General features: G+C 45.2%; 1 protein-coding gene across 7 annotated transcripts in view; it reads left to right on the top strand.

The window, feature by feature from the left end:
- The window catches only part of CCDC170 (coiled-coil domain containing 170), a 115,659-nt gene that overhangs the window by 59,414 nt on the left and 42,822 nt on the right, over positions 1-13,423 (top strand). For all 7 annotated transcript variants that reach the window (XM_025205599.1, XM_025205598.1, XM_014520481.2 and 4 more), the window contains one exon: positions 1,714-2,031. In XM_025205599.1, coding sequence (XP_025061384.1) covers positions 1,714-2,031 — 318 coding nt within the window. The remainder of the gene's footprint in view (positions 1-1,713; positions 2,032-13,423) is intronic.

The raw sequence follows: 13,423 nt of genomic DNA, 5'->3' as shown, positions 1-13,423 counted from the left end.
AGAGTTGGGTCCTTTACTGAATGGGGTAGGCAATCTAATGACAGGTGATGCAGAAAAGACTGAAGTAATCTGCCTTTTTCACCTCAGTCTTCACAGGCAAGGTCAACTCCTGGACTAGTGCACCTGGTAGCACAGTTTGGGGAGGAGGTGAGCAGCCAACAGTGGTGAAAGAAAAGGTTAGGAACTTGTAATGGGACCTGGGCTGAATGGTCACACCAGGGTGGGGCCCAGGTGCCACATTCTCAATGGGTGTTTAGTCCCCTTCTCTATATCCTGCCTGCCATGACTTGTTAATAAGAAGGATATCAGGAGGTAGTACCTGACTGTAGTAGGGAACTTTGAGATGGACATGGATCTCAGTGTCTGGGCATCTTTTGTGGAGCTCCACCTCCCCTACATCCCACCCCTTTCCACTCAGATGTTCTTGTAATGTTATCGGGGTAGGCACTGGGTCCCCTAGGCGCCTGCCTTCACATGTAAAAAGAAAGATCCAAAAAAGGAAACAGAACAGTCTGGGACAGATGTGAGTTGGGTGGGCTGTGCTGTTATGGCAGGGGTTTACCACAACTGATGTCCATACTGTATAGGTATTAATAAAGAAATACAACATAGGCAGCCATGTCCATCATTCATTTGTGGTCCTGCCTTCATACCGGAAGTATGTATCCACATTCTCCTAAGTCATCTAAGGCTCTTTAGGGCTTGCACCCTGGTCATGAGCCCTGTGGGTGGTTTGGGGCAACGGATACTATGAACTCCCATGAGGCCTTGGCAGGTACCTGGCATCCAGTGTTTGCAAGGTTGTCCAGTTCCAGTCTTAGGAGCAAAGGTTGGGCTAGCCTCTGATGGGGCATTCTAGGCTCCAGTGGAGGGATGCAGTGCAGGCACCTATGCTGGCAGTCCTGTCCCCCCCCCGCCCCTCCTTCCAGTTGGGGCGGGAGGTTCCAGGGTGCTCTGGGCCAATCTGGACCCCTGCAGGCCCCCATGTGCTCTGCTGCCACTGCCAGATCCTAAGACCCCCTGCCAAGCTCATTGTTGTCTGCAGCTGCTGCTCCTTGGCTCTATGTGGAACTGAGTACCCCAGCTGCCTGGCTTTGGCTCTGTCTGGGCTCTTGGCATGTGTGGGGCCCTGCTTCCTAGCCCAACTTGGGGGATGGGTGCGTGGGGGTGTGCCACCTGCTGTTTCCATGCCGTGTCTGGGGAGTGAGCATGTAGGGGGGCATGCTGTCCACCTGAAAGTCTGCTGTTTGCCACTGGGGTGGCCCGGGATCCAGCTGGCTGCGGATCACACTAACTGTCATCTCAGTAAGTAAGGACCAAACTGGGTTCCTTCTACAGGATTATTTAGGAAAGCTGGATGTGTAAAAGTCCATGGGGCCCGATGCAATGCATCCGAGGATGCTGAGGGAGTTGGCCAATGTAATTGCAGAGCTGCTGGCCATTATCTTTGAAAACTCATGGCAATCAGGAGAGGTCCCAGATGACTTCAAAAGGGTAAATATAATGCCTATCTTTAAGGAAGGGAAGAAGGAGGATCCAGGGAACTACAGACTGGTTGGTCTCATCTCAGTCCCTGGACAAGTTGTGGAGCCGGTCCTTAAGGATTGAGTTTTCTTGCATGTTGTCCCAGTCTTCCCGGAGATCATTGCTACTTCTCTGTTCTTACTTTTCTACCCAAATTAAAAGCCTGGTGATGTGTTTCCCCTGTTTTAGGATCTGGACAGTGCTAAAACAGCCAAAGAAAGTCTAGAGTTGGAGATCAGCATCCTCCAAGATAAGCTTGCTGCCAGCCAGGAGGCATGGGAAGCCTCAAAGCAGGAACTTCACCACCTGAAGAGATGTTCTAATGAACTGGATGGGAGTTTGAAGAACAGTATACAAGAGGCAAGAACTGCCCAAAGCATGCTGAGTGCTTTCAAAGAGCAAATAGCCGTTCTTCTCCACAGCAGTTCTGTAACAGTTAAATCCTCTGAGGAGGCCATCTTGGAGAGGATTCGAGCAATGAGCCACAGTGTGGAGAGCAAAAAGACAGTAAGTCAAGAGCTACTGCACTTGCTCTGTGTCAGGGGTTCCCAGACTGTGCTACATGTACCCCTGGGGGTACACAGTTCATCTGTGGGGGGTACTCAGGAGAAATTGTGGAGCGGGATGGGTGGGGGAGGGGGCAGGGGGAGATGGTACGGCGCCAGCCACTGCTGCGTGCAAACTTCTCTCCCTTTTTGCCCCTTCCCCCACAACATCTGGCCTGTACAGAGGGGTGCTACTGCCCTCGCCCCTCCCCAGCCCTACTCCTGAGACACGGTGGCGCAGGGCGGTGGGTGGTGGTGCTCCATCCAGGCCCACCTGTGTGTACCCCCTAGGGCCTTTCCAAATACACCTGGGGGTATGCGTGACAACCCCTATAGGTTTTTAGAGTTGAGGGAGAGTGCCCTGAAGCTGATATTTACAGGGAATGAAACAGGATTAGTATTCAGGGGCCATGTCCACACAAGCGTGTGTGCGCATTTTGCAGCACATCAAAGGCTGTTAAGGTGCTGAAAAACATACCCAGCACATGTGATTTGGTTCTCCACACTGCATATGTGCAGCGTCGAGCCAAATTTAGATACTGGGAAATCCTGGTATCAAAAAACAGCACACAGAAAAAAAGTGAGGCGGAACATGTGGCGGCAGCATGCGCCTCCCAAAACTGGAGCCTGGCCAGCCAGAGCCATACTGGCTGTTGGCCAGGCTCCCCGCACCTAGAGTGCCAGTGCTGGCTCCCAGGACCCCAGCTGCTGGCCCCAGCCTCCCCTACACCACCAGGAGCATTTTTTCCCTGTGCTAATCCCACATACAGAGGCATGTGCCAGGGCAAAAAGTGGCATGAATGTATGCTGCTGCTTTTATCCCTGCAGAAACCACATGCCTCTGCTCATGGGGATGCAGCCAGGGGGTGCATCTACATATGCAATTAATGCAATACAGTAAACTTCAGAGCAGTTCACGCTGGAATAAATTTCTCCCGAGCATAGTATCTACACATGTGCCTGGGACAACAGGAATTTGAGCTGGGGCAGAGCAAGTCTGTCTATCTGGGTTGACTGTGCACAGTTTATACCCCCAGTCACCATCTACATGTGAATTTCAGCTCAGTAAAGTACTCTGCCATAAGACAGTACTGTTTCCGACAGTACTATCTTATGGCACAGTTAATCAGTTTACTGCACCCTGATACCGGTGATGCTTTACTAAAGAGCTAATTAGTCAACTCCATAGTAAAGTGCATGCGTAGATGCACCCAGGAAGAGGCAGGATAGTCTTCCAGTTGAGACACTGGAATTTGACCTCAACAGAATTGGATTCTATTCCTAAAAACTTTTTGGGGACACTTTAGATAATCATGTATTTAATCTTTTTTGCTTTTACTTGATATCTTAATCTCTTTTGGATTATTTTGCTATATGGTGATAGAACTTCTTCACTGGTTTATTCTGAAGGTAAATTCACCACTGTGTTCAGTTATATTGATGTGGCTGTAGATAAGCATCATGAGGGAGCCCTAGCAAAAGAAAAAAAGTCCTCCTTCACAGTAGAGTTTTCATATGGTATGGCATAAAAGTAGGCAGTGAGGAAAAATTAACTTTAAGTATCTGCTTCATCTAGCGAGCACTGTCCATTCTGCACGTGGAATAAATCCTACTTTCTTCAGAGAGAAAATTTGTGAATGATCCTAGGATTAAAGGATGAAGGCCAAATGATAGCCTCTCCTGTGATACCTGTACATTGTTCTGACATCTCTTCCCTCCCCATTCTTGCAGCACCACATGGAGCTGATAGTGTTGGGTTTGTGGGGTGACCACAAAATTCAGTACTACAGCTGTTTCAAGATGAGAAGCAGCTTGCTGACAGCCATGGGGAAGTTGCCATAATGGTGGCTCCAAGGACTGTCCCATCTCCTAGAACCAGCAGGGTTGACGAGAAGCACATGTAGCTTTAGAATCCTACCTGTTTTCACTTCCAATGCATCATTTGAAATGATCTGTATAGAATCTAGCACTAATAATGCATGATCCTAATTTGGTGTTATTTAAGATTTAGTTGCTTCCTTTAAGATAGCTTTATTGTATCATCATTTTAATGGAATTTCTAGCTTTTTTTTTTTTTTTTAAAGGAAAGAGCTAAAATTCCCCCAGGTGAAATTATTTGTTATGTATTAGTAGAACACAGTGCATTGCCCATAATATACAATAGAAAATGTAGCAGCTTTAACTGCCTCCTTAATGCATCCTAATCTGTCACTTAGGGCCCTGCTTCCCTGTGTACACCATATCCCATAATCTCATAAATCTTATTTTAGGATGAGATAAACTTGATAGTCACATCCAGATGTGTAGGCATGTGCAGTTTGTGGCATCACAGACCTCTTTGTGGCACTACAAACTGCATGCCCTGAATGTTAAAATGTGCCCTGTGTTGCAAATTTTGCTATTGGGAAATCACTATAGCAAAAAAAAAGCAGTATGAAAAAAGTGTGGCGCATGTGAAAGGAGTATATGCTAGCAGACACAGAGGCTTGGTCCTCCCAGGAGACACACTGGCTGCTGGCCAGAGCATCTCCAGTTCTTTAGTTGTCCTTTAGCTCGTCCAGCATGCCAGGAGGAGCAGGAAAGGCCAGTCTTCTCGAAGCGGAACTATTTGCCCCACACCAAAGCGCACATTCAGGGATGTGCACTGCGGCAAAAAGTAGCAGCACGAATTTTTGCTGCTACTATTTTTGCTGCTGCAAGCTGTGGGAGAGCACAAATTGTGCCTGCTACTTTAAGAGGTTTCTGGAAGGCTTTGATTAGCTGGCAAGTGCAGTTTGGCCCAATTAGATGGTCACATGACCATCAGTGGAGATGAGTCATCATCTCCATCACCAGAGTGGAGGTGGGCTGGGCAGCCTCAGTATGAGCCCAGACCCTAGGAGCAGAGCTGGCAGGTACACCTAGGGAGCCAGAAGAGCAACATCACTCAGCCTGAAGACTACAGCTCCTGGAATACCTAGAGATTAGAGTAGGAACTATGGGGATGGAGGGGGTTCCTGGTCCTGTGTAAGACCTGAAACTACACTGCTGGGGTTGGATGGTGTGGTGGGGCTGCCTGTGGTTGGGCAGTGTCTGGGAAACGCCACACCTGTGCCTCCCCAGTGAAAGGTGAGGATGGGGTGCTATAAAGCCTCAGCCCCCATGGCCTGGTGGGTTACCCTGTAGAGGGGACAGGCTTGGGGTCCAGGTATGTCAACAGACACTGGAGGCCTGAGTGGGCCGTAGGTTGAGTGCGAGAATGAGTGGGATCCAGTAAAAGGGGCATTGTGAGTGGGATCCAGTTATGGGATGTGAAAGAGGCCCAGCATAGGGGCAGAGTTTGGCCCTGGAAAGGGCTAAGTGTGAGTGAACTGTTTGGATGCCATCTGTGAGGCATGGGACACAGTATAAGGAGAGGTTTGGAGCTGTGTATTATGCCCTTGGCATCTGCCAATAAATGGGCAGCCTCCCGCCTATGAAGAACTAGTCAGTTCCAAGAAAGTTGTGGTAGGTGAGTCAGGTGAGTGGACTGCCCTAGACAGGTGGGAGGGCCAACATTTGGACCGGCCTCGGGAAGGCCCTCTGTCACACAAGTGCATGCCCCTACATGTGGGGACATGCGTGATAGGTCCAAATGCAGCTCTTTGTTTGTGGTAGCTATAAGAAATAGCAAAGTATACATTTTCACACAAAGCAAGGGAAATGGAAGCCTGCTCAAAAATGTTAATGTTTTTGAGGGACTTCAGCTGGTATTGTTTAGGAAGGAATATAGGCATAAGTGGATGAGATGGAGAGTTCAGACGGCAAAGGACAGTACACTGAATTAGAGAAGGTGTCTTCAACCACAGCTTGTATAGCAGTGATGTGTGACCTTGGAAGAAGCCTAGACAGTAGGCCTTTTTGGGTTGGGGTGCTGGCTAGAGGACATCTGGAGCTTCAAGGAGGGAAACAGCCCCTAGTTTCTTCTGTGCTTAAGAAAGCAGGACTTCGTATATTCTTGTGAACAAACTAAATCACACCAAAATGTCAATGTCAATCTTGTCTATAAAATGTGGTGACATTGACACCAAAATGTCAATGTCAATTTTGTCTATAAAATTAAATGTCCTACAAGATCCCAACTTCTGGCTAGCCACTTGGGTTGCAAGGGGGGATTCTATTAAAACCGAAGTACTGCTGTGCTTCCAGGCACATGGTTGCACAAAGATCATCACTGCCATGGAAGTTTCTACTCCATTTATGAGGGTGTGCATGTACTGTGCCAAGGGAACATTGGCAGATATGTTTTATCGTTTAATAAAACATTACACATATGAAGGAAATACAATTAAAAACCTTTATAACTGCCAAATCAAAAACCATTTTTCACTGAATCACTGAAAAACATCTCTTAGGGTCTGTATCCCTGCCAAATTTTAAGTTTCCAGCATGGTCCACCAAGGCGATACTTTTTTTAAGTTATGAAAAGATTTTATCAGCAGAATTTTTTTTACTTTGTCCTTCACAAAGTAGCTGAATTTTGATGAAACTCTTTCCTTGATTTTTTGAGAGTTAGTGTAACCAAGTCTTTGAGAGAATTATACGCAACTGAAAAGGATCCTTTGGAAAGGAAGCGTGAGAGCAACTTTTAATGGAGGTGTCCTTTCAGTTTTTCCTATACTAATCCACCATGAGGTATTGTCATCACCATTGGCATGCTTCTCCAATGAGTATTCTAGTTCCAATGAAAATCTCATGTGAGTGTTTGTTGATTGTTTGCTGTCTTTTGGATAATCCATTTGAGTGGGATGTTGCTTAATTCGGATGCTTCTGAAGGAACAGATTTAAGCCAAGTGTTAATTAATGGGAAAGACTGTCTTTAAATGATTTGTGTCTTTTGTATGACAGTCTCACACTGCATCTGTCCTTTAGCATCTCCAGCCACTTTAGGTCTATTTGTGCCGGTGGTACAGTACATGCAGAACGTGTGGGAATTGCTTCACCACTTACTGTTCCTGGCTGTTACTTTGCTCTGGCTTGTGAAATGATCATGCTAGGCTATCATCTGCAATTGTTTTTCACCCTCCATTGGGCAGGCAGCAGGTTTAGTCTGTGTTTCATTACAGGTACTGCCTTCTCTCAGTTGCTTGGGAGTCATGTGTTTGTTTCCCCAAATAGCATTTTGCTATTAAAAGCTGCATTCTGTTGATTGGATATTCACTTTGTTAAAGATGATGATAATAGCACTCATCTTCTGAATATCTTAGCATGCTTCATTTTACAAAAAAAAGAACCTGAGGCACAGAAATGTTAAGCAGTTAGCAAGTGGCCACATGGTGAGGCTGTGCTAGGGGCAGAGCTAAAATTCAGTCTTTTGATCAATAGACCCATGCTCTAATTCTAACCACATTAGAAACATCTTGATTATTGCGGTAGTTTGGAGCACTGCTCCTTCATTTTGTGAGAAAGGAGAAGAAGTATTTTTGAGCTAAACCAGCCAACATGGATTCGTTAAAAGCAAATTAGGAGGAACCACACTAATTTCCTCCTTTGACAGGATAATGGGGGTAGTACATAAAGGTGTGCTATACCTGGACTTTAGGAAGGATTTTGTTACTGTTCTGCATGATGTTCTAATAAGTCAAGATTTATAGTTTATATGTAATCACCATAAGACTAGGTACACAAGTGAAAAATCAGAATAGTTATTAATGGTTCACTGTCCATCTGGGGAGGATTTGGAGGAAGTTTCTTAAGAGATCTCTTGGCTCTTGTTCTGCTCAATATTTTCATTAACAAATTGTATGTGGAATGTAGTGTATGTCTATAAAAACTTTGGATGACACCACTTTGGGAGGGGCTGCAAATATTTTGACTGGAAACATACTAATGCAAAATGATCTTGTCAAATTAGAGAGGGAGTCTGAAAACAAGATGAAATTCAATAAAGCAAGTGCAAAATGCTGTGCATAAAAAGAAATGGAATTAATTGAAAAAGAAACAGAATTGAAAAAGAAATCCAAAATGGGGAATAACTTTCTGGGCAGTGGTACTTTTAGAAAAAGGTCTCAGGGTTACATTAGATCACAGTCATAGAGAATCATAGAATCATAGAGAAGGGCTGGAAAGGACCCCATAGGTCATGTACAACTCCCTGCCTGAGATAGGAAGCTGAATTATGAATGGAAAAATAGGATGTTTTTGCAACACAGGGCAAATCTCATTCTGAAACGTATTAGCAGATGTGCTCTATGTAAGAGACAGAGGTAATTCCACTGTACTTGATCCTAAAGAATATTGTAACTGGAATTCTGTCTTGTGTTTGGTGTTATGCTTTAAAGAAAGGTTTAGACCAACTAGAAATAATCTAGCAGAGAGCAACAATAATAAGGAAAGGTTTAAAAACATGGTCTATGAAGTAAGATTGAAGAAATTGGTTTTATTTAGTCTAGACAGGAGAAGACTGATAACCTGGGTAGGCTGAGGGCTCTTCTTCATTGGAGGCTTTTAAGACTAGGTTAGACAAACATCCAACAGTTATGGTCTAGGCCAGGGCTCAGTAATGTGTTTGGGTGGAGTGCCAAGAACATCTGTAACCTTGACTTGTGAGATGTTAGTGTGCAGGGTGGACAGCAGGGGAGCCGCAAGGGGCCCACTCCTTGTTGTAGCAGCACAGCCATGGCCCATTCCCTGTCATCCATGAATGCCAAATAAAATGCCTTTGAATGCCATTCTCTGGCACCCATCCCAGGGGTTGCTTATCCATGGTCTAGGCATACCTGATCCTGCCTAGTACAGGTAATATCTTGAGCTTTGTCCATTCCATCCTTCTGATTTATGATTCTATATACATATGATTCTGTCACAGAATTTTAAGTACAAGTGTTAAAAGAAAACTTGTAACTAAGATAATAGTAGGCATCAGTTTTGAATCTCTGCTGTCATATAGTTTAACCCACTTTGGTTTTGTGGAGTTTTTAGATCTGGATGTTTTTGAATGAACAGATTTAAGCTTGGCATTATAAGGAGTAAGAAAGTTAAATGGCATACAAACCTTATAAAATTAAATAAATGAAAACATGTTTTCTCATGAGAATCTACAAGTAAAATTGGCTTCAGTTAAAAAAAATGAAACGGATTGATCTAGTTTCTCTTTTCAAGCAGAGAGAAGCAAAAATAACCACAGCTGCAATGATGGCTGACTGCAGTGATGGCTGACTGCACTGCTGCCATCAGCACTGCTAGAGCTGGCACTCTAGCAGTGGTCAGGCCGCAGTTGGAGTACTGCATCCAGTTCTGGGTGCCGCACTTCAAGAGGGATGTGGCTAGCATTAAGAGGGTCCAGAGGAGGGCCACTCTCATGGTCAGGAGGCAGTGGGGTAGGCCTTATGAAGAGAGGCTAAAGGGCCTGAATCTATTCAGCCTCCACAAGAGAAGGCTGAGAAGGGATCTGGTGGCCATTTACAAACTCACCAGGGGGGACCAGTGGAAATTGGGTGAGGTTCTGTTCCCTCATGCACCACCAGGGGTTACTAGGAATAATGGCCACAAATTGTTAGAGAGAAGGTTCAGGCTAATTATCAGGAGGCATTACTTTATGGTTAGGGCTGCCAGGCTCTGGAATGGACTCCCAAAGGAAGTGGTGCTCTCTTCTATCTTGGGGTTCTTCAAGAGGAGGCTGGATAGATATTTGGCTGGGGTGTTATGACCCCACCACTCGTTCCTGCCCAGGGCAGGGGGTCAGACCTGATGATCTGTTTAGGTCCCTTCCGACCCTAAGCACTATGAAACTATGCCCTGTGTGTCTAAGCTGTCCTGGACCTGGGGCTGCCCTGCTATGCCCCTGTATTGTTCTTTTTGGTTTAAACCACTGTTGTAATACAACAGTGATGTGCAAGTGCCTGCTTTAACCGTCTTGCTTGTATAATCAGTTTGTACAGAAAGTAGGAGTCATGTTAACTCTTATCAAATGATGGAACTATTCTCTTCTGGAAGAGGATGTTATGTGAGGCTCATCTTTCCCACAAGAAAGCTTCCCTAGAAGAAAAAAGAAAACTCATAATCCAAAAATCCACTGGCTGGTGCAAGTCTTTCATGTGTTATATTACTCCTTCCTTGAGAAGATTTGCAAAATATTTAGAGCATGTTATGCACATTGCCCATCTACATCAGGGACCTCTGGAAAGCTGTAGACCAAAGTCTCAGGTACCTTACTGCTCAGTATTACTGAAATTCTTGTGTGCGTCAGATGGGGGTTAAAGGGTCACTCAACCATTCTGTTATGGCATCATAGCTAGTTCCCATGGACCCCTGCTTGGGGCTTACATCCTCCTGCACAGTGGAAGGAAAGGAGGAACTCGGGCTGTAATGGTGAAGCTGATTTTCCTCTGAGTAGCATTAAACCACTGTGACATTTGACTTCACTCCAACCTTCCTCATTTTCAGCAGACTCAATTGTCATTTTCTTTGTAGCTGTTCTTCTACAAACTCAAGATACAGGAAAGATGCAATTGGCTGAGTCTCCCATATGTAAGCAGAACAGGGACATTGGTATAAAGGCAAGACAATGGGTTTTAAGGTTAGAGGTTTTCTTCATTATTTACATAAGCAGTCTCCTGTTGCAAATGTTTTCTGCATAGCTTGGTTCCTTCTGTTCTTCACTATGTGGGATTTTCAGTAAAGGTTAGAGTGCAGTGATACAAGATATGAAAGTAAGAGCTAAACATTGCATGTGACTTCTACTTTATTTTCACAATTAATGTTACTAATCATTTAATTGGGAAAGTAAATAGGGGGGCAGTAGTCCAGGAGTTGACCTTTTCCAGTGGTCAGCCCACTTTGTTACTGCCCCTAGGTTTGGTTCAGCATCCGCAATTTCTTCTAGGAGCTTGTGGGCTTTATGTATAAATGGTTTATGGCTTTTACGCATCTTAAGCCTTCATCTGTTCGGGTCTTCAGTTAATAGTTGATGGAGTAGGTGATTTTTGTCATATCTTACCTTTATTGCCAGTCATGATGTTAGGGTCTGTCTTCTTGTATCACTTGGTCTAATTCCCGAGCATACAGGGAGTACACCTGTGTGTACAGATTGTGCAGCCTTTTATGAGTCTCAGTGGACTGTTAAGTACAGTGTCCAGCTTTTTAGCATGACAACTTCTGGACCATACTGGAGCACAATATTCTGCTTGGGCATATTCCATTGCAAGTGCAGTGGTTCTAAGCACTTTGAAATTGGTACCCCATGTTGTGCTGGTGTGGAAAAGACTTATCTCTGTCAGATGAGAAGAGGAGCCGGCAGGACGCTGTGCCAGAAATTGGAAGTAAAACCACGGCATTCCCAGCTACCGCAGCAAAGGAAGAAAAGGAAGAAAAACTACTGAGGTGGAAGGAGCCGGGATTGGCTCCCACGTCAGCATGGGCATGCTTTATAACAGCATGCCGGGGCCGATTCGCTGCCCGGAACCCTGAAGCAGAAATAAAAGGACTGGCAGGGAATCGGTGGGAGGAACCGGAAATGAGGTCCCCGACTGGCATGGAGGGGCCAGATACTGAATACAGTCCCAGCCCAGGGACGTGGTAGCTACCCCAAGGAGGGGTTTGCTTGAAGCATCAGAGCCAGAGATGGCTCTATAACTTACCAGAGGAGACTCCGTGGATCTCGAAGATCCACAGCACAGACTGAATCTTGGCGGGACCAGATAGAGAAAGGACTGACGAACAAATGACCCATGGTGGGCATAAAACTCGGATCAAGGGTGAGACGCCAAGGAACACGACAAACTGGGACCGACGAGACACATAAGTAAGGCAGAGCGCAGCTGGGAATAATCGGGTCAAATAACATCCCGATCTCTCCATAATAAATGAAAAGGGTTAAGAATACAAAGTGGGCATAAAACCAATGCTGGTGGCCCAGACAACAACATCTTTGGCTGGCATTAGGCGCAGTATAGGGGAGGCGGAGCCCCAAGCAGGAAGGACAACTGGAACGACTGAAGGAAGGTATCAGGAGGGACGGGATAGACCATCTTCTTCCCCATTAGCATTAATTTTCCAGCAAGACATGGCAGGAGAGACCCCCCTGGGGTGCTGACTGAGGTCCAGTACATTAACAATCCTGTTCCTTCCTTAAAGCTACGGCGAAGCCATAAAAATCCATACAACCTCGATTCACAGGTGAAAGACACAGGAAGCTACAGCTGGCTAAACATCTTTAGGCAGCTACTTGTGCAGAGACTTTACTACTGACTTTTTCCATGTGATGTTTATAGGTGAGGGAATGGTATAATATGACTCCTAGGTAAGTTGGGGTATGATCATGGGGAAGTATGTGGTTATCTACTCTGATATTCAGTGTGCCCTTGGCTTGGCAATTGTCCAGGTGGAGGTGTGATGATACTGATTTATTGATGCTCAGTTTTAAGTGCCACGTATGGAGATAGTCAGTGATGAGTTCCATGTCAATACTCAGTTTATTTTCCAGTTCTGTCCTATCTATTAGGCCTGTGTGAAGCGGCCAGTATTCGATTCAGATTTTCCCAATTCAGGGGACAGTGATTTGATTTGGTGATTTGGATCATTGTCCCGAATCGATTTGGCTGAATTGGATTAAAAAGATTCAGTGCTAATTCAGTGTGATGCAGTGATTTGGCCATAGACTATAATGGGGGCTCACTAAAATACCCATAAGTTTGTCATTTTTTGCAGAATTGGATGAAAACTACAGGGATGGTAGCCCCTTCTGAGGGCATGAAGCCTGCGAAGTTTCAAGGAGAATAGGGGCAGGAGTTTCTGTGAAACTGCACCTCAAACCTTTGAAAGCAAAACTTGTGTCACGTGTGTGTGTTAACTGGCTTTCTGGTTGTAGCTGTATTGATTTAAGGACTAGGCAGGCAAGTCTCTTTGAGTAGATTTGATATCTTTTATTAGACAAACTGAATAGTTGGAGAAATATATCTTGGCAAGCTTTCGGCATAAAAACCCTTTGTGAGGCTGAGGAAGTATCTGCAGTTGGTGTGTGCGCTCTTCCTGGATGGAATGAATAGTAAAGAAGCCAGAGGCAAGAAAGCCAGTTAGTGAAAATGTAAATTGAGGTGTCAGGGGGTGAGCAACAGGCTGGGAGTGGTGGAGAAAGGGGAAGGGGGATGTAGCAAGTAGGAGTGGAGAGGTACCTGGGGAGTCAGATGTCAGGCAAGTTATAATGTGTCATAAATCCAATGTCTATATTGAGTCCACGAATTTTTATATCCAATAGATTTATGAAGTGCAGTTTGTAGGCTTGTCTACAAAAGGTGTTTTATAAATTCAAACAAGCACTGAACCTCGCTAACCTCATCACCAGAAACAAACTTCCTGCAGCTCAACACGCATTGAATGGATCCAGACCATGCCATGAC

Source organism: Alligator sinensis, unplaced genomic scaffold, assembly GCF_000455745.1.
Source record: "Alligator sinensis unplaced genomic scaffold, ASM45574v1 scaffold1177_1, whole genome shotgun sequence".
In the NCBI taxonomy this organism is placed as follows: domain Eukaryota; kingdom Metazoa; phylum Chordata; order Crocodylia; family Alligatoridae; genus Alligator; species Alligator sinensis.
Note: the sequence above shows the minus strand (reverse complement) of the source record. Positions and strands in the feature narration are given on the sequence as shown.